The 21,745-nt window shown below is 33.6% G+C and overlaps 1 protein-coding gene across 3 annotated transcripts in view; it reads left to right on the plus strand.

Annotated features, from left to right (window-relative positions):
- The window catches only part of LOC143245092 (uncharacterized), a 91,153-nt gene that overhangs the window by 18,221 nt on the left and 51,187 nt on the right, over positions 1-21,745 (plus strand). For all 3 annotated transcript variants that reach the window (XM_076490964.1, XM_076490965.1, XM_076490966.1), the window contains exon 2: positions 10,001-10,139. In XM_076490964.1, coding sequence (XP_076347079.1) covers positions 10,001-10,139 — 139 coding nt within the window. The remainder of the gene's footprint in view (positions 1-10,000; positions 10,140-21,745) is intronic.

A 21,745-nucleotide genomic window follows, 5' to 3' on the forward strand; every position in this document is an offset into this window, starting at 1 on the left:
GCTATCTGCGCTAGCCGTCCCTAATTTAGCAGTGTAAGACTAGAGGGAAGGCAGCTAGTCATCACCACCCACCGCCAACTCTTGGGCTACTCTTTTACCAACGAATAGTGGGATTGACCGTCACATTGTAACGCCACCACGGCTGAAAGAGCGAGCATGTTTGGCGCGATAGGGATGCGAACCCGCGACCCTCAGATTACGACTCGCACGCCTTAACACGCTTGGCCATGCCGGGCCTAAGTGCATTGGCTCTCGTTATTGAAGTAACTTAAACAAATGAGTAGTGATAGTTACAGGGTTACTACGTGAACTGGTTCACCATTAATAAGTTAAATTAAGCAAGTAAATAGTGACTGTCACAACGTTACTACCTTAAGTGAGTGCTGATCTTTAGGTCATAATATTGACCAAGTGAGTTTCACATAACTGAGTAGTGACTGTCACAAGTTTTCTACGTGAACTGACTCCTCATTATTGAATTGAAAAATTAAGCAAGTAAGAAGTTACAGTCGTGAGGAAAAAGTGATCATTAGGTTATTCAGAAGTGTAAGTGAAGCTGCAAGGGCTCGTGTCCTGAGCTTCGTTATTCTGTATCGCCAAACATATTCTGGATATTTAAAAATAGACGTGTTACTCTAAAGCTCTTGACTCGGTCACTTGCGAAGAAATACCATTCGCGATTTGAGTCAAAATGATTATAGGACGAAATGAAGTATCGTTTCAAAATTTGTGCACATTTTTTGGCTCAAACGGCGGAACATAAAATATGACTGGGCTGTTTGTTTTCAATTTCGCGCAAAGCTTCACGAGGGCTATCTTTGATAGTCGTCTCTAACTTAGCAGTGTGAAGTAGCTAGTCATCATCACCCTCCGCCAACCGTGGGGCTACTCTTTTACCAACAAATAGTAGGAATGACTCCACGGCTCAAAGGGTAGTCATCGTTGGTGTGACACGGATTCGAACCTATCAACCTTAGGTTATGAGTTGAGCGCCTTAAAATATGAAGTATACAAGATTTGTTTGACGTTATTAAGCTAAACGCCACACAGTGGATTATCTGTGATAGAGCCACTACGGATATCGAAACCCGTTTTTTTAGCATTATAAGCCTTCGTACTTACCGCTGAGCCACTGATGGGGGGGGGGGGGATAGGCACCACTTAGGCAAAACTTCGGTTTCGGTGTAAAAATATTTAAATACATTGTTCTCGGTATTACTGCACTCTCTGAGCATAACTTGAAAATGTTGTTTAGTCTGCAAATATGATTTAATATACACCGCGTGAAATACAGAAATTCAAAAATATATCTCAGAACGGCTGATATGGGTATTAACACTTTTATTGATAAGGAGAGAACAACGTTTCGACTTTCCTAGGTCATCTTAACCTGAAGATGACTTATAAGAAAACTTATCAATAAAAGTGTTATTGCCCATACCAGTCATTCTCAGATATATTTTTATTTCAAGTGGGTTTCTCATCATCTAGAATTTCAAAAACAGTTTTGTATCTTTTACTGAAAGAGCATAAATATACGTAGTTTAAAATAATATACACTTAATTTATTATTTATTTGTGTGTTTATCATTTATGTATTAAACCATTAAGAACACGCTCTCATTTAAAAATGGCTCGTGGTGAGCTGGTTAGAAGAACCTCAAACAGTAAACTTCACCAAAGTACGTTGAAAGTGATATTTGTAATGTCCTCATCTGGTTATATAGCAAATGCATTTTCATAATGAAAACACTTGCCACGCTACTTCTCAATCTGTGTTGATATAAAGGTATCAGAATTGTTTATCTTTTCCATGAGTTCTGAACATGTTTCGCGGGGCGCCTCCACTCTGAAACCACCGGGAATTAATTGCTATTTACGGCAAACTCTGCACTAGGTGTTGAAGCACAATTCAGAATTTTACATATCGCTTTACACAAATACTGAAGCAGCTCGCTCTTGTTTTCTGTTTTCTTCTTTCCCTGTTTGGATTTTATATTTTGCATTCGAAAAAATGCACAAACGTCGAAGTAACGTGTAATTTCGGTCTTAGTAAATTTTTGCATGCTCAAATCACAAACGGTCTGGCATGACCAGGTGGTTAAGGCACTCCACTCGTAATATGAGGGTCGCGGGTTCGAATCCCCATTACACCAAACAAGCTGGCCCTTTCAGCCATGGGGGCGTTACATGTGAAGGTCAATCCCACTATTCGTTGGTAAAAGAATAGCCCAAGAGTTGGCGGTGGGTGGTGATGACTAGGTGCTTTCCCTCTAGTCTTGCACTGCTAAATTAGGTATTAGCACAGATAGCCCTCATGTAGCTTTGCGCGAAATCCGCCCCAAAAAAAATCACAAACAATCGAAACTTGGCGGTAGGTGGCATTAACTAGCTGTCTCTTGTCTAATCTGTCACTTCTAAAATAGGGACAACTATCACAGACATCCCCCGAGTAACTCTGTGAGAAATTCAACATCAACGTAAAAAACCAACCAAAACAAACAGACAAGTAGGAAGAACAAATAATTGAAGAGTTTTTAATCGAAGTCTGAGACCAACCAATATGGGTATTGTAAACAATCCTAATAGAATCGAGGAAGACGTGCTGTTTCCACAGGCTTTACTTTGTCACTGTTTTGTATTAAAATATAAATAAGAGCAGAACAACTAACTTATATGTTCCAATATAACATATATTTAATTTAAATGAAAAATACATTTTCTCTCTTTCTTATCAAAGTTTTTAATTCAAGAACTACACTTCCTCTCTGGGATCTGTTTCTGATATTTTCAACCCGTAAAGAAACCAACAAACGTTAACAAAATTTGTAAACAATCAAAAGTAACATGTTTTATTACTTTTTATTCATTTTCATCTACAGCTCTTTTTTTCAAGCGAAACCTGATAACATTATGATTTTCTTATCTTTCACTCTCTTTAAAATAGTTGTTTAATGATTCAAATTAACACCCCAATGATTTCCTTGTCCAAATTAGTTCACTGTGCTTTGATTTAGGCTAACAACTGGGTGTTTTTATCACTTTGATTACATTAACTTATTATTTGTTTAAACTAAACGGTAAATAATTTTTCAGTCTAGTTTAGATAATACTTTCTTTTTCAAACTGAGAACTATGTGAATTTTGTCACTCTGATCATGATAACTGTTTCTTTATTTAGACTAGGAGCCAAGTACTTTTCTCACTCTGATTATGATAACGGTTTCTTTGCTCAAATTAGGAGCCAAGTGGTTTTCTTACTCTGATTATTATAGTTGTTTCTTTATTCAAACTAGAAGCCAAGTGGTTTTCTTACTCTGATTATTATAATTGTTTCTTTATTCAAACTAGGAGTCAAGTGGTTTTCTTCCTCTGATTATTATAATTGTTTCTTTATTCAAACTAGGAGCCAAGTGGTTTTCTTACTCTGATTATTATAATTGTTTCTTTATTCAAACAAGAAGCCAAGTGGTTTTCTTACTCTGATTATTATAATTGTTTCTTTATTCAAACCAGAAGCCAAGTGGTTTTCTTACTCTTATTATTATAATTGTTTCTTTATTCAAACTAGGAGCCAAGTGGTTTTCTTCCTCTGATTATTATAATTGTTTCTTTGTTCAAACTAGAAGCCAAGTGGTTTTCTTACTCTGATTATTATAATTGTTTCTTTATTCAAACTAGGAGCCAAGTGGTTTTCTTACTCTGATTATTATAATTGTTTCTTTGTTCAAACTAAAAGCCAAGTGGTTTTATTACTCTGATTATTATAATTGTTTCTTTATTCAAACTAGGAGCCAAGTGGTTTTCTTACTCTGATTATTATAATTGTTTCTTTGTTCAAACTAAAAGCCAAGTCATTTTCTCACTCGGATTAGGATAACTTTTTTTATTTAAACAATCGGCTGATTTTCTCACTATAATTACTTTATAATTAAAATTGAAAAACAGTAATTTTCTCATCCTGTTCTGTTAATAGTACGTTAAGTATTTTTTTGTTAACACTAAGCATTGAGTAATTTTTGCATTCTAATCAGAATAACTGCTCTTTATTCAGAGGATGTTTATTAAAAGAAAAATAGTACCGAATATCGTTTATTGTTATATCTTATTAAAAAATCTCTAGAACATTTTATCACGCTAAAATAAAATAAAATAAAAATTAAATCAGAAACATTCTGAGCTTCATAGTATCTTCTTGTAACAAAACATTTTGTATGAACGAATTTTAAAGCTGTATGTGAGGATACATATACTAATGCTAACTTTTATAACATGTGGGTGAACATATACATGCTATTGTTAAGATTTATTAGACCTTAGTTTCATTATTTGTACTAGTAGCAGTATTTGGTATCGTTAAATTTGTGTTTCAAGATATACACTATTGGTAGCATTAGGAATTGTTAAATTGTTATAGGAAGACATATGCTGGTGGTTATATGTAATCAGTGTTAAACATGTATATCAGGATACACGTGTTGATACCAGTAACATATAGTTCTATAAACATGTGCGTGAGTATTTAGTTAGTTTTAAATTTCCCTACTCAGATATATATTGACGTGAGCACTGGGTATTGTTAATAAATATAGACATACACTGAAAATTGTCTTAGGAATTGTAATATCTATTTCTTTAGCCTGGATTACATTTCTCTCCTTCCGTTTAGTTTAACTTACATATTTTCACTTACTTAGAAGCTGCTAAATGTGACGTGCGAGATAAAAATATTTCACCTTCACACATCCAGCAAGCTATTGTGCTTCTAATTACAAAGGTAACGTTCAAAAGTAAAATTTCCGAAGACTGGAGTATCTAAGCCTCAGCATAGAAAACCTACTTTCAGAATTACATGATGTTAGGGTTACATAAATACAAATATGAAATGCATTTGTAATTCATTGTAGTAATATATGTAAAGTCTGTGTACATAAGTCGACTGGATGGAATGTAGAGCTAATATGACCAGGTGGGGTTTCATTTCCACGTGCATATTCTATAGAATGTATTGAGATAGCTTTGGTTTAACGTTGGAGACGTGTTATTCAATATTAATTTTTGGTACATTGTTTCTTAGACAGTACGAAATGTTTTGCCTCACCACTTCTATAATTATATAATATTTAAATAAACATGGCAAAAATATGAACAGTTTTATCAACACCCATTTTGCAGTGTTATTTTGTATTGTTCTTATTGTTTTATTTTGTATTGTTCTTATTGTTTTATTTTTTATTCCTTCTGCAAATTATCAGTATTGGATAATAACATTTATTCCTAAATAGATAATAGAAAAGAAAATATTAAACGCAAAGTCACTGGTTGGCCATTAATGGGACTTGTATACAAAAATTTAACGATTATATCTAGTTATGAAGTTTCTGAAAAAGTTGTGTCACAGACATAGAGTCTTGAACTTCTAGCCATGACAGAATTTTCCTTTCTTGTTCCTAACAGTGGTACTGTACACATAGAACCATGCCACAGCTTTCCTTGTTCGTTCCTTAAAATTGAACTGTAGAACCATCAACTTATTTCGATGCCAGAACTGTTTTTTTTTTTTTTTACAGTTGGTTTTGAGTGTCAAAAGAACTTTTCAGTCAATAAGATTGGTGATTACATATCAATGTTTAATTACATACTTCCTAACGACAGTCCTTGACAGTTCACCTAAATTCATTTGGGACAATAGCTGATCGTATAATTCAATAAAATGTCAAGTAATTTTCACCAAAGCACTTACTACAAGACAACTAAGTTTCGTTATCGACCAACTTAGAAACTTTGCGCGTATAACAGATAAAACCCGCAACTCACGGCGGAACTACGTCATAATACATTTAGTTAATTAGAGAAACTAACTAGCAAGCTTCAATGGTCACAAGTTTGTAAGTAGCCCAGCACGAAAAGCAATAACAAAGAAATTATAGACGGGAAGTTCTGCAGGTTAATTTGTCGGAATATTAATTTGCTACCTAGTTGAAGTAACAGCATCTTCAGGTTAAATTATCACCATTACTGTTGTGATAAATAGCTATTAAATAATTTTGTTTCTTTATCAGTTTGAATCTTGAGACACGTGGAGTCGAACTGTGATGTTAAAGACGTTCCATTTACACGGATTTTACAATAGAGTTTTGAAAAAAAATCTTTATTTCGGTTAAAGATTTGTCAACTCACTTATGAACCCGATGACTTCTTCGTATGTGGCGGTTCATGTTCTTTATAGCACAGCAGATTGATCGATCATATAAATCTGTATACAAAAGTTCCTTAATATAATCTTGAGTATGTCTAATACAGGGTGTTCGGAAAATCACTGTGCACTTATATATTTATTAACAGATATGTTTCAATATAGAATACAGGAGGTAAATATGAATGGCAATTATAAACAATGTTGAAAGTGACCCACGTTGGCATCAATACAGGCTTGGATCCTTCTTATTTTGTTTCTAAACATCGCTATCAGTTGCTGGCTTGAAATAGACTGAATAAAATATGATTACGAAACTGCACAGTGACTTTCCGAACGCCCTGTATAATGCTCAGTGGGGCAAAATGTTTATTCTATATGTAATGATAACAGCATATTACAACAGATTAATTATAGCTCACATTCAGGAATAACAACATGTAAGTATCATAGAATATTTGTGTTCATTAGTTTAAGCCCAAACTTACTCGATGGGCTATCTGTGCGATATCCACCAAGGATTTAGAAACCCAGTTTTTAATTTTATAAGTCTTAACACTTAACGTTGTGGCATCGAGGGGCGCGCTAATCAGCTTGTGATGGCAGCGCGTAGACCTAAAAAACTATTTCAATCTGACTCAAAAATAAGAAATATCTCTGAAGTATGTCTGGATTACAATATTCTATTTAGTTTTCGGTCAACATAATCTAGGCACTATTAGAAGTATGGAACAATCGATAGTTTTAGTTTGTAAAGACAGTAATACATCGTCCAATCTCGTTTCAAGTTTCTGCTGCCTTCACCAAATGGCATCTTTGCACAAGAAAAGAGACACTACTAATGTATAAATTCAGTTTTCTTTGTAAAGTTATTTTTATTTATTTAGAAGTTGAGATTATATGAGTTGAGGATGGTAATCCAATACTTCAAGTCCCTCCTCAGATTCTCCCTATTTTACTGATTTTCTTGAGAAATCGCAATTACCAGAATAAACAATTCATCGAAGGTTCACAAGACTATACAGTGTCTAGCGCAAAAATAGACATGTTAGAGTAAAGGGGTTAGTCATACAAATGGGAAAACTTAAGTAGATTGGTAAAACTTATAAAGGTATAATGTATTAGGTTGTCCAGAAATAAATTTCGGAATTCTCACGATGACATTTAGAAAATGAATATTGGTTAGTTGGTTGGTTTAATTCAACGTTTGTCGCTTACAAGACATCTTAATTGTCTTCTGTTTCAACCCTACTCAGAGTAAGCTTCGCAACCCCCAAGGCAGCATGAACAAGAAGTATTTTCGTCTGATTTTCATCTACGACTTCAAACTCGGACAAAAAGCTACCAAAACTACACGGAACATCAATCAGGCATTCGGCTATGGATCCGTTACTGAACTACAGTTTAGCGTTGGTTCCAAAGGTTTGGATGTGGAGATGAAAGTCTTGAAGACCATGAAGATCATTCAAGGAAGCCAACCTTTGAGGAAAAGACATTAAGGAAAGCAGTTGAGACAAACCCTCGCACAACAGTACGTGGACTTGCAGAAAGTTAGGCACAAGCAAATCAAGCATTGCCAACCACTTGAATGCGATTGAAAAGACGAAAAAGTTGAATAAGTCATAAGCTGACTGAAGATCAACAAAATTGGCGTTATGGGACCTGTCAAGGATGATGCTCCAAAACGTAAACGAATTAGGAATCGAGGTTCTGCCTCATCCACCTTATTCGCCAGACCTTTGTCCTAGAGATTTTCATTTTTTCAAGTATTTTGATCACCTTTTGAACAATAAACGCTTTCAACACCAGGAAGCTGCAAAAAAAACGTTCAGGTAGTTCATTAACTATAGAAACTCTGATTTCTACAGCAGGGGCATAAACAGCACCGTTACACGTTGGCGAAAGTGTGTTTAAGTAAACGATGCGTACTTTGATTAAAGCATGTTTTACAACATTGGTTTATACTTTTCCAAACTTCGCAGTTCAAAACGACATTTATTTCTGGACAACCTAATAAAAGTAAGTAAGCTATACAAAATAAATTATTATGGAGGAATTAGCTCTTCACTTTATTTTCTATTTTAGCTGGAATAAGCAGCAACATAGTTATACAAAGAAGCGAAGTTTCTCTAATTCTTCCACGCTTAACTTACCTTTTTTTTTTGTATTACGTTTTTATTGGACTTTTCCTATTATATAATTTGAGTCATTAAATTAAAATTTTGTACGGATAACCACTTTTATTCTAGCATGGATATTTTTGTACTTGTAAAATAGTTTGATCAGATAATGTTACTTTTGTTTTGTTTTGATTATTATTATTTTAAAATTAATAAAAACTAAAATTCCCCGAAGCGTTCGCGCCCACCAACCAATCAACACAGGTACATCGTGCTAGACTACTAACTATACCACTCTCTCTTTTCAGATTTAACACATGTTCGTAGACCTCAGAGACACCATTTTTAATTACAACTAAAATTACCAAAAATATGTATGCGTGGTGTGGTTTGATTTGTTTTGAATTTCGCGCAAAGCTACTCGAGAATTATCTGCGCTAGCCATCTCTAATTCAGCAGTGTAAGACTAAAGAGAAGGCAGTTAGTCATCACCACCCACAGCCAACTATTGGGCTACACTATTATTAACGAATAGTGGGATTGGCCATTGAATTATAACGCCCCCACGGCTGAAAGGGAGAACATGTTTGGTGTGACGGGGATGCGAATCTGCGACCTCAGATTACGAATCGAGTGCCTTAACCACCTGGCCATGTCAGACCATATATGTTTGTGTGTGTGTCACATCTGTTAAGCCAAAATCATATTAATCTTTGCCAGTGAATTTTCGTTGTGTGCAAGTTCTTCAATTTTTCTTCAACAAGGGGCCAAAAACAACAATAATTTTACCGATTTTAACTGTTTATTTCTGTTAATCTGAAACAGATATAAAGCTGATTTTGAATGTGGTGTAAACCCTTAAGATCTAATCGGAGATACGAATATAAGAATATAGGAACACCAGCATTTAAAACAGCCATGGCGATACACCAAATTTTACGAAAACATTCTATTCTAAGAATATATTAAGTCATTGCAGTGTTACTTCATCCTTTTAAGTTCAATATAGTTACTTCTTATAGTCTAAATATCAATGAGCATTTAAGATAAGAGTTTGTCACCAGGAAGCGTTGGACACTAAAAATCTCTTTTCTTTTCAGTCTATTTGTTTGTTTACAATTACTCATATGTTTGCACATCTATTTGTGAGACATATTTTGAAGGTAACTTTAAATATAAATTCAATGGTATCATTTATCTCACTTCCGCTTAGATTTTGTCGTAAATTCTGTGTGTTTTTATATTACAAGCATTTACAGGAAATGTCGCAAAAAAACCCATTTAAAACAAAATATGTTGGGTTTTTTTTTGCCTTTTGAAATACATGAAGTAAGAAGAAAATAACCATTATGTACAGGATTTTCAGATCTTAAAGCCATTGATTTTGCCTTGAAATATTCCATAAAATAGCGTAAAATATACATTTTCGTAAGGATATACATTAGGAAAATATTTCTGTAGCTAGTCATATGTTTACTTGTTTGATGTTAATTAATACATGTTTAGAAAATACTTGAAAATTGTATCTTAAATTGTTAAAAAATATTTGCATTACTAACTTACTGATTGTACAACAAGATAATTGTCAAATTGTGGTTTTTATTTTTTATTATAATTTTTTTTTCTGTTTCGAGTAGTATTTATTAAACAGCACGTAAGCCGAAGAGTTTTATTCCCCCGTTAGGTGGTTTCCCCGACAGACCTTCTTCACGCTGTGGTAGCACTGTACAACACCTGTTTACCAAGGTTTCCACCTCAGTCGGTATACAACACTATCTGTGGAGAGGGAGCACGAACTTTGCTTCTGTTAAGAAACACATCAGGTTTGTACTTATCATTCCTCACAGGTTACAATACTGGTGTAAAAAATAACAAGTTGTGACAGAAAATATTTAATTACATATGTCGTTTTACAATACTGGTGTAAAAAATAACAAGTTGTGACAGAAAATATTTAATTACATACGTCGTTTTACAATACTGGTGTAAAAAATAATAGGTTGTAAGAGAAAATATTTAATTATGTCGTTTTACAATACTGGTGTAAAAAATAACAAGTTGTGACAGAAAATATTTAATTACATATGTCGTTTTACAATACTGGTGTAAAAAATAACAAGTTGTGACAGAAAATATTTAATTACATACGTCGTTTTACAATACTGGTGTAAAAAATAACAAGTTGTGACAGAAAATATTTAATTACATATGTCGTTTTACAATACTGGTGTAAAACATAACAAGTTGTGACAGAAAATATTTAATTACATATGTCGTTTTACAATACTGGTGTAAAAAATAACAAGTTGTGACAGAAAATATTTAATTACATATGTCGTTTTACAATACTGGTGTAAAAAAATAACAAGTTGTGACAGAAAATATTTAATTACATATGTCGTTTTACAATACTGGTGTAAAAATAACAAGTTGTGACAGAAAATATTTAATTACATATGTCGTTTTACAATACTGGTGTAAAAAATAACAAGTTGTGACAGAAAATATTTAATTACATATGTCGTTTTACAATACTGGTGTAAAAAATAACAAGTTGTGACAGAAAATATTTAATTACATATGTCGTTTTACAATACTGGTGTAAAAAATAATAGGTTGTAAGAGAAAATATTTAATTACATATGTCGTTTTCTCTTTCGAGCTTTAATGCATATCCTAGTTGTATATTATATATACTAATTCTGTTATTTTCATAGAATAAATATGTGTGTGTTTAAATATATATAATAATAATATCAAACCCCTATACACGGTCTGACAAGAACAGCCCAACTTAAAAAGATTACACTCGTACAACGCTAACAATTGGATTTTCCTATGTGGGGTGACCAGAGTACAGGCAGTGTATTGTGTAGTTTTATGCTTAACAGTAAAATCAGAAGTGGGACTTTTGGCACACTTCAGTTAAACTTTCATCATGAACCACGATGTTGGTTCATTACAGGGTTGGCCTAGGAATTTCACAGAAATTACACTTTATGACACAAATTTTGTTCCTGGATAGAATGTGTTACTTCTTAAATGTTTTTGTTGTAACAGTACAGAAAGTGGACATTATTCCCTTCAAACTTTGCTTTCGTAACCTGGATAATGAAATTTATAAATTAACATATTTTTTATGTAAAAACGGGCAAATTTGTACATTTTCATTTACATTAGATCTGAATAAAACAACATATGAGTCAAGATTTGCATGCATTTATACTGAAGTTACACAAAAATGAACAAAAATGTTTAGAAGTGAGTAGTTTTTCAATATTTGCGACTGCAATGTAAATCACTTTCGTGTATCAGCCCCCAAATATAGTCTCCCATCATGTTTTCGTTATATGCTCCCAAGTCACAAAAGCAAAGTTTGAAGAGAAAAATAGGTCTTTTCCATTTACTTTAGGCATAAGCAATTGAGAAATAACACTTCCTATTCAGGAACAAAAGTAAAAGTTTTGTTACATAGTGTTATCGTAGGTCATAGGACTATTTTTATGTCGATTCTTGAGAGGCTTTTCCAATGTTTTGTATTTTTCATATTGAGGAAGAAATTGGTGAAACTTTTATCGCTTTAAAACTCTTACACCACTCATAACTAAGCAAAACAAAAATAACCATTATACAAAAGAAAAGTTACAAATACAAACAAACTCATAGTATTAAATAGGCAATTAACAATTTATAAATATTGTTGTTTACCTACCAGTTATCATAAACTATGAAAAGTATCGTCTAGAAATGTCAGTAAAATTCTAATAAGATATAAGGGCAAAATTCATCTTTAAAAAGGCAGACTTATTCTTGAAACAACATTTAAGACCTATCTCGTAGGCTAAGGCTGTTAAAATATTGATAATAACAAAACAGTTGATTTTTCCGTTTGTTAGAAATGAAGTTCAAAATTCATCCGATTATTCGTTATATTATTATTGTTTTACAACACTACAGAAAAAAATGTTTATGAATATTTTATTCTAACTTGGAACCTACTCTAAGGCTCATGCGCAGGTCGCTTTACAGTTTCTATGTTGATTATTGAAAGAAAATGAAATATTTTACTTATTTTATACCTTGTATATTGTTGAATAAATTGGCGTACACCACAATACACGTAAATGAAACAAAAATGCAGCAGTATACAATGCAAACGTTTTAAATACAAGCAAACTCGTAATAATAAGTAAGGAAACGATAATTTATAAATGTTGCTGTTTGGGTGCCTATTATCATAAGCTCCCATTGGCAGAGCAGGATGTCTGCTGACTCCCACAACTAAAAACTAGGTTTCGAAACCTGTGGTGGACACAACACAAATAGCTGTGCTTTCATTCATTGTCATAAATCACGATATTCGTTCATAACGTGTTACGCAGGAAATTCAAACATTCTAATTGAACATACGAGCAAAAATCATCTTTAAAATTCGGCTGTTCTTTCAATAACACTTAAGACCTTCTTTTTTCAATGGTTAAGCCTACTGCAATATTAACAAAAGCAAAAATTTAATTTTCCAAATGTTAGTCAAAGTTCAAAAAGCATCTATTTCTTCTTCATACTGTTGTTGTTTCACAAGTCTGCAATATAAATTACTATAAACATCTTATTTCAACCTGGACAAACCTGCTAAAAGTTCCTGTTCGAGTCGTAGGACAATCATGATGTTGATTCTTCAAAACGAAGGAGAGATTTTATTACTTTTTATCGTTACTTTCCACGTTTCTCTTTGAAGACATTCGAGCATCGAAGCCTACAGCAAAAGCTGCTAAGTATACTGCGCCAAAATCGATGCACAGCTACTAAATAAATACCTACGCAGGTTGTAGGGCTATTTTAAGTTGATTCTTGAAAGTCCAGATTTCCACCCTCTAAAATTTTCCAATTTTTTTTCGCTACCAACATAATCTCTTCGAAGCTATTCAAGCATCGAATCACAAATTGCTCCATTTTATACTAGTCAGAGAGCTTTGTTTTATCATTATCGATTATAGTTTTGAAAGACGATACAGAAAAAATTAGCTATGAATATTACTGAAACCCAGATAATAGTAATGAATGCAGTATTGAGTACGCCATAGAATACTTTTAAACGTAACTCGAGCGTCTTCGCCCTGAATAATTTCTTTAAGTGTTTCACATTCTCCCACTGAAAAATAATCAGTGTTTTACAAATACGCAGTAATTAGAAAATAAATTGTCCAACTTATAGAGCATTAACTGGAAACTGATAACTTGATGATTCATCAAGTTTTCTGTACTTCATTATCTCTACGTGGTTTCATGCGTCTGTGTCAGTGAGATTTATAACAGCATACGATTTCCATAGCAGTTTTCTTTACTCATTTGAGTGGTGATTTATTTTACTAATATTTGTACTTCGCTAATTATACTACCATTGTTCAATAAATAATGGTTAGATGGAAGAATAACCTAGTGTAGCTTGTTTGTTCGTTTTCGAATTTCGCACAAAGCTACTCTAAGACTATCTGTGCTAGCCGTCCATAATTTAGCAGGTTAAGACGAGAGGGAAGGCAGCTAGTCATCACCACCCACCGCCAACTCTTGGGCTACTCATTTACCAACGAATAGTGGGATTGACCGTCACTTTTATAACGCCCCCGCGGCTGAAAGGGCGAGCACGTTTGGCGCGACGGGGATGCGCACCCGCGACTCTCGAATTACGAGTCGAACCTCTTAACACGCTTGGCCATGCCGGGCCTCTTAGTGTAGCAGTAAACTGTTGTTTGTTTGATGTTTAGCACAAAACTACACAATGCGTTATCTGTATTCTGCCCACCACAGGTACCGAAACCCAGTTTGTAGCTTTGTAAGCCCACGTAAACTACTGTGAAACATAACATTCAATCGAATGCATATACATGTATGTAGCTTAAAATTTGTTCTTTATAAATGGATACAAAACTTAATAATCAAAATAATTAAAAGTTGTTGAATTCAAATGGGTGAATAGAACTCGTCAAAAAGTACAAAAACAAGTTAAATCAAAGTGTGAATATCATATTTTCAAGCCTAAAACTAGGGCATCTAAAACATAAACAGACTAGACTAGAAATACCTTACTTTCTCAAGCTACAAATCCCTGTTTTCACACCATGAAAATTAATGAGTAATGCAAACATGGATTCATCTTGTTTCTGTACTTTTTTTATAAATCCCTGTTTCCCTTTTCAAGTTAATAATGTTTAATTATCTTGTAGTACATAGATTTTTCACAGTGTTGTCTCGAATTAGAATAGTAGTAGTAATTGAAAAATAGAAAAATGTGCCGTGAGATAGTATCGAGTTATCTTTCCTTCAGAGTTTGATATTGACGTAAGAAGTTTCTTTATAAGAAATGTACGTGCAGATTTGTGTTATTTGTGTGTTTGCTTCTATTGTCTCACGTGACTGTATGTGTACCTGCTACGTTTATGTTTAATTAAATAAACTGAAAGAGAGGGCGCGGTTAATCTTTAGAATGCGTGAATCACTCCGGAAATTACGTATGTCGTCATAAGGCTCAAGAATACACACATAAATTAATTACGTAGAAGTTTTATGATAATCCTCTTTTCTCGATGTGATCTCGATGTTTAAATTCTCTTCTATTTCACTTCGCCCCCGTGGTTCAGCTGTAAGTGTGAGAGCTTGAAATACTACATTTTGAGTTTCAATACCCCCAGTGGGCAGACAACAGACTTTCCAATTTGTAACTTTTTGCTTAATGAAAAGCAAACAAAAATATTTGAAGAACTTGTTTTTTCTGAGAAATATATTTGTAGTTTTACGTGGAAAGTGCATGAAAACAGGGTGTTTGTAATGGTATCCTGCAAATCAATTTTTATAAAAAAAAAGTTTGAAATTTGGGTCAGAACTTAATATGTAAAACTACACTGTGGTAATTAGATAATGCAATGCCAACACACGTTGTGGTAGACAACCAATGACTGAGAAACATGAATAAGCTGGTCCTTTCATGTTTGGTTTTAAACTTGGTGCATTTGTTCATTTGCATATATTAATGTTAACGTCTGTTTGTTCACTGTGGCGTTTTATATAATTAGATGTTCTCTTAAATTAACGTCTGTTTGTTCACCGTAGCGTTTTCTATAGTTAGATGTTCTCTAAACTTTCGTTCAAATTTTAAGCCGAAGATTAAAACATCTTAATTTATTTCGTCTAATTTAGAATGGCAATCCCTCTATACTTTGGAAAATGTTAGATTTAATTCCATGTGATTTGAAAAGACTAGTAATAATTATTGTTGCAAATAAACTCCATACATTTGAGCAAACAATAAATTTGTTTGTGTGATTCAGAATGGCTGGTAATCTATTTCCATATTAATTGTAAAAATTGGCACTGTCTATTGTTCCAAGAAAACTTCCTATATTTTGTCTTTCGAGAAGGGTGTGTCAGACGATATCTAATTAATTGTGTATTAGTTATACTTGCACAGATAATGTTTGCTTATTTATTTTGTTAAACCAAAAGATAAAATATTAGTATTTTAATGAAAGTAAATCATATGTAATCGAATTTTTTCGAATAAAAACTGATCACTAAATGTCTCATAACCATCTTATTTTCTATAAGTTCGTACTTTGTATTCAGTAAAATCGTGATAAACTTTGCATAAAACTGAAATTAAAGTTAGGCTGAATTAATCCTTTTGTTTTATATAATGACTTCAAGCTCACAAATTACCTTCAACTTTCAACCCTATCGAATGGTTGTTATAATCTGTTACTAGAACTGAATATAATTATATTATATCGAAACATACATTATTCCATGTTAATTAAACTTGTTAAGCCTTTTTTTATTTAAAATTGTTTATTCTTAGATAAAAAAAAACGTTTCATCTCTTAGTCAGTTTCCTCTGTTGCTCTACTTTTCTTTCAGTGTGAATTATTGCACAAAGTACTGGCTATGTAAAAAGTTAGTAGTAAGGATTTCGTTACAGGCATTAAAGGTAAACAAAATGTTAAAATGGGGTTAGGACTCTTGAGGTATTATAAAGGAAAATTAGTATCTGTTGGTTATGAGATGGCTTGGTTATGAGATTTTGCTTTTTCGTTTTTTTACAAACAACGATTTAATCAGTATTCCACATTGTGGGCAAATGGAAACAAGATTTTAAAAAACTTATTTCAGTAATTCTGATGTTGTGAAGACAAAATTGAAAAATTCAAAAAATGATAAGTCTTCTCGGTCAGATAATATTTCTCCAGGGGGTTTTGAAAGACGTGACAAATGGGATCTGTCAGCCAGTTACAACTGTTTTTGTTAGTCCTTGAATAGTGACCAGAGGATTGGAAGTTATCTAGTGTAACTCCTCTTTTCAAAGTAGAGGATGAAAATTGCCCCACTAGTTACAGACCCATTAATTTTACGTCATTTGTGAGAAAAATTTAGAAAATCTGATAAAAATGCCATGCATAGTCAGTTAACAAAGTTTATAATTTTATTGGATAGTGAACATAGAAAACTAATGAAACATCTTGCCTTACAAATGTTTTGGCATTCTTTGGAAACGTTACTGCTTATGTAGGTGAGAGTAAAGGTGTAGATTTGGTGTGTCTGTAAGTTCAGAAAGCATTTGACAAGATACCGCATAAAAAGCTTCTAAAACATTTTCTTTATTGGTGTGGAGGATAATTTAGCAAACAGAATAGAAGAAAGCAGAGGTTTGTTGCAAATAGAATTCAATCATCTGGAATTAATGTCACAAGAGGTACTTCAGGGCTCATTCTTAGGACCTTTGCTCTTTTTTATTTACATCAGTAACATAGATGAAGAAATAGTCAATACGTTATATAAATTTGCGGATGACATCAAGGTCTTGGATGTTGCTGGCTGTGAAGAGGAAGCTATTGCTTTACAAAAGGATTTAGATAATTTAGTAAGTTGGGTAAGTAAATGGTAGATGTGTTTTAATTATAGTAAGTGTAAAATAATGCAAGTTTGTTATCATCATTTGAATTATATGCATAATTTGGATGGGAATAACCTTAACAGTGTCATGAAAGAAAGGGACTTTCGTATAATAGTCGATCAGTCTCTAAAGCCATCCAAGTAATGTAATGTTGCTAGTAGTACGGCAAATAGGATTTTATGTTTGATCTACGGAAATACTGAATACATCCCTATAGAGGTTATAATGTCCTCGTAGAGATCACTGGCTAGGCCACATTTAAAATATATTGTGTTCAGTTTTGAGTTCTTTACCTTAGGAAAGACATCGAATTGTTGGAGAAGGTTTCAGAGAAGGGTTACTAGAATAGTTCCTGGGATGGAGTGGTTGTCATACGAGGAGAAGCTGAACTCTCTCACATTGTTTTCTCTTGAAAAAAGAAGAGTTAGGAATGATCTGATTGAAGTGGTTAAGATTGTAAAGGGAATTGATAGTGATGATATATCATATTTTTTCATACTTAACAGTGAGAACAATTGGACTCAAGTATAAAGTTTGGTAAGGTAGGAATCATCTTCAGCTAAGACAGTTTTATTTTTTTAACAGGGTGGTTGGCCTTTGGATTTGGTTGCCTTCGCATGTGATGGAGGCATGTATAACACCAATTTTTAACTACGATATTATTTATATACATATACATTGGGAACAATATTATACAACTTCAGTAATCACGACTGTATTCAACACAATCAATGCAAATAACCTTATGATGATAAAATTACACAGCATGTGAAGGTGTCTTAAAAACAAATGTTATTTTTTGGCTTAACACAATCAATAATCACATCACTTAGGTGTTCTTCGAAAGCTGAGATAGGTTTTAAAGGAGTTGTGTGACAAGTCTTACCTAATTTTTGGTAAAAACAAATGTTTCGTAATTTTGTTACATATCTTATTGACTCCTAAATGACCTCCTATGGAGAGTTCATGGGCCACTTTCAATGAATCACAACGAATATGCTTTTGGAACAACAATTTGATAAACTACAGCCCATTTCTTTGAAGTAGTACATTTTCCTGGTCTCTATTTTCTCATGAGCACATCATTTTTGATAAATTAACCATTTAGAACTTTTTTCCTGTTCATCTTTTGGGAGTCCATATTTAAATAGTGATGAGATCTGCGGATCCTTTTCTTGTTCAACGATCAGTTTACTTCTAGCAAACGGAACTTCACCAGGTGAACAAGATCCCTCACGTTAATCATTGTGACTCACCAATGAATTGTCAGTAGGACAATCATTCACAAGATCCCTGTCGGATCAAAAAAAAAATGTCTGGGACAAATCTATAATATTGTCTTCTGAACATGTGTTTATCATCTCTTTTGGTTTAGTTTCTTAGCCTTAGTTCGAGTCACACCACACAAGGGAAGCACGTCTGAATTTTCCTCAATAACAACATCATCATTAGATGAAACAGTAATTGGCTAGCTAGTCATATGGGGTTCGAACAACTTTTCTCCCAGTCAGCTCATTTCCCAACAATAGTGATGCACCCTAACTGGCAGAGTAGGTCTTACTCCAACCACAACTGGTCCCGAAACTAGGTATAATATTAAATAAATGTTATGAGGAGAAACATTTAACAAAGCTACATTCAATATCCTGAGCAATAACAGACTTATCAGTGGCAGAGCTCAAATTCAATAGCAGTATACCTTTTAACAAAAATGATTGACTTGCCCCAGTATCACGTATAATATGTACAGGTATGGGACTAGCAGTGTCATTTGTCAATGGCACAGAACCAATGCATAAAAAAGGTCTAAATTCCTCCCAGACTACATTAGCGGTTTTGTCAGTGGACAAATCAACAACATGGGTGATTTGATGAAACTGCGTCCACATGTGGACACAAACGCATTGGGTGTTTCCTCCTTTTCTTATTCTTTTTAAAGACCAACAATCGAACATAACATGACGATGTTCTTTGCAAAAATGTCAGACAGGCCTTTAATCTTGACGAAGTTTTATCCTAACTGTCAGAAAATTTCGAACTAAAGCATCCTGATGTTTTAGAATAATTCTCAACTTCAGTAGACTGAACAGGTACAGGTTTTATGAAAAGTAGTTTTATGAGTTAAAGTGTAATAATCGGAAAGAACAGCTGCTTCCTATGGTGTTTTAACTTTCTTTTCATCCAAATAAGTTTGAGGTTGTCGTTTTCACAGTGTTTAACTTTGTCAATTAAATATAACTGTCTTAATTTGTCGAAACTGTTGCCGACATGCATAGAACTAGATCATCTATCACAATAAATATCTTTTTTTTGTGGGTGAATTCCATACAAATTTGGTTTACTTGTTTGAGATAACTTAAACTTTCAGTGATTAACCCTCTGTACTAACTAATATGCTTTGAGAATATCTGCTTCAACCTTGTCATAGTTGATGCAGTCTTATATAGAGAAAGTGACATCAGGTTCTTGTGCATTACCAGTTTGGTTGGCCAGAGGAGACACTAGAATATTCCTTCCTCAGACAAAACATTATCATCGACTAAAATTTCACCAATACGCTTCTTTAGTTTATTTTTCATCATTCTTTTCTTAACTTTTTATACTAAAATTGTGGCAGTTTCGACCAATTAACTTTTGTTTTACTTTTCTAGTTGTTCAAGTGATTCAAAATAACCTTGATAATCAGACACGATCAAATCTTGTTGGCACTGATAAATATAAATTAATTATGATTTGATTTTTAATTTATTATGAATTCTGTTTCTGTTTCAAATCTCGGACACAAGCCCCCAATTTATTATGTTACATATTATAATTTACGTTCGACGAGTCTCCAATTTATTAATACGTTTCGTATTACGATATCAAATAGCCGGAAATTTTAATTTTTAATTTGAAAGTTAATTGAATGCCAATATGTATCACATTATGACACTTGCCAACAAGATTGATACACACTATTTTCTTTCTTAATATAAGTATATTTTAATATAAAACAATAATACAATTTATAATAATGGTTTGTGCGCAAGAGTTTTACAAACTTACAAACTATATTAAGTCTTCTGTCTAATTTGAAACTGAATATTTCATCCGCGGTCCAGATCTACGAACAGAAAGTTAATACCAAGTTGATATTATTACATCTCGTTTAACCAAGTTGGCTTGGTTAGCCTCACGCCGCTTATATGCTAACTTTTACCGAAGAAGATATTTAATGTCCTCATAGAAATACTAACGTTCGAAATTAATTTATTGAAGTTGAACGGTTTGTAGTGTTTAAAACCTGTAGACTTTTCTAGTCATATTCTGTAGTTTTCCGGTTAATGATTTATTTGTTTTTGAATTTCGCGCAAATCTACACGAGGGCTATCTGTGCTAGCCGTCCCTAATTTAGCAGTGTAAGACTAGAGGGAAGGCAGCTAGTCATCACCACCCACCGCCAACTTTTGGGCTACTCTTTTACCAAAGAATAGTGGGATTGACCGCACATTATAACGCCCCCACGGCTGAAAGAGCGAGCATATTTGGTGCGACCGGTATTCGAACCCTCGACCCTCAGATTACGAGTCGTATGCCTTAACCCACCTGGCCATGCCGGGCCTAGGACGCATTACTACCCATCGCCAACTCTTGGACTACTCTTTTACCAACGGCAAGTGCGATTGACCGTCACATTATAATGCGCCCACCATTGAAAGGGCAAGCATGTTTGCTGTGACGAGAATTCGAACCCACGATCCTCGAATTACGAGTCGAGTGCCTTAACCACCTGGCCATGCCGGACCATCCAATTAATAAACGTTAATCACAATTATAGCTTCCGAGTCTTATAGTATATTAACTGTATCGAACAAAAAACTTTCTGTAACTGTCTTTCGGCTAGCTTTTATACCAGCTAGGTAATATTCTCGAACGTTCAACAATATTCGAAGACACACAAAACTTATATTGTTGATTCTTGCTCTCGAAAATCTTCTACAAGTTTAGACAACAGGCGGAACTTACGCAATACACATCCAATAATATACGTCACATGCATCAAACTGAAACAAACGTAGGTATTAAAATAAATGTATTAGAACACACTTTAAATTTTGACGGTCTATTGGTTCGGGCTTGGCTGTTCTTATGGTAGGATATTTTCAACTCACAATTTACGAGTCACAGGTTCAATCCCCCTATTCGCTTGTGTATCCTATGTAAAACGATCCAGTAATATAATCATGATTTGTAATCAAGAACTAGTAGATATCCTTGATAGAATTTGAAAAATCTATAAATTGATAAACGTTTTTACCAAATCACTTTTAAGTGTCAGATAATAAATTATCAGTTTTTCCTGTCTTAATATTTCTTGTAAACAACAACGACACGCTTTTGAAAAATAGCTTCCTTAACGGTTGAAACTTCGTCTATATTTTAATTTATCACCTGTCGCGTGCATATTAGAACGTTCGTATAAAATCCTCTCACATGTGGAAG

Source organism: Tachypleus tridentatus, chromosome 2 (genome assembly GCF_004210375.1).
Source record: "Tachypleus tridentatus isolate NWPU-2018 chromosome 2, ASM421037v1, whole genome shotgun sequence".
Taxonomy (NCBI): Eukaryota; Metazoa; Arthropoda; class Merostomata; order Xiphosura; family Limulidae; genus Tachypleus; species Tachypleus tridentatus.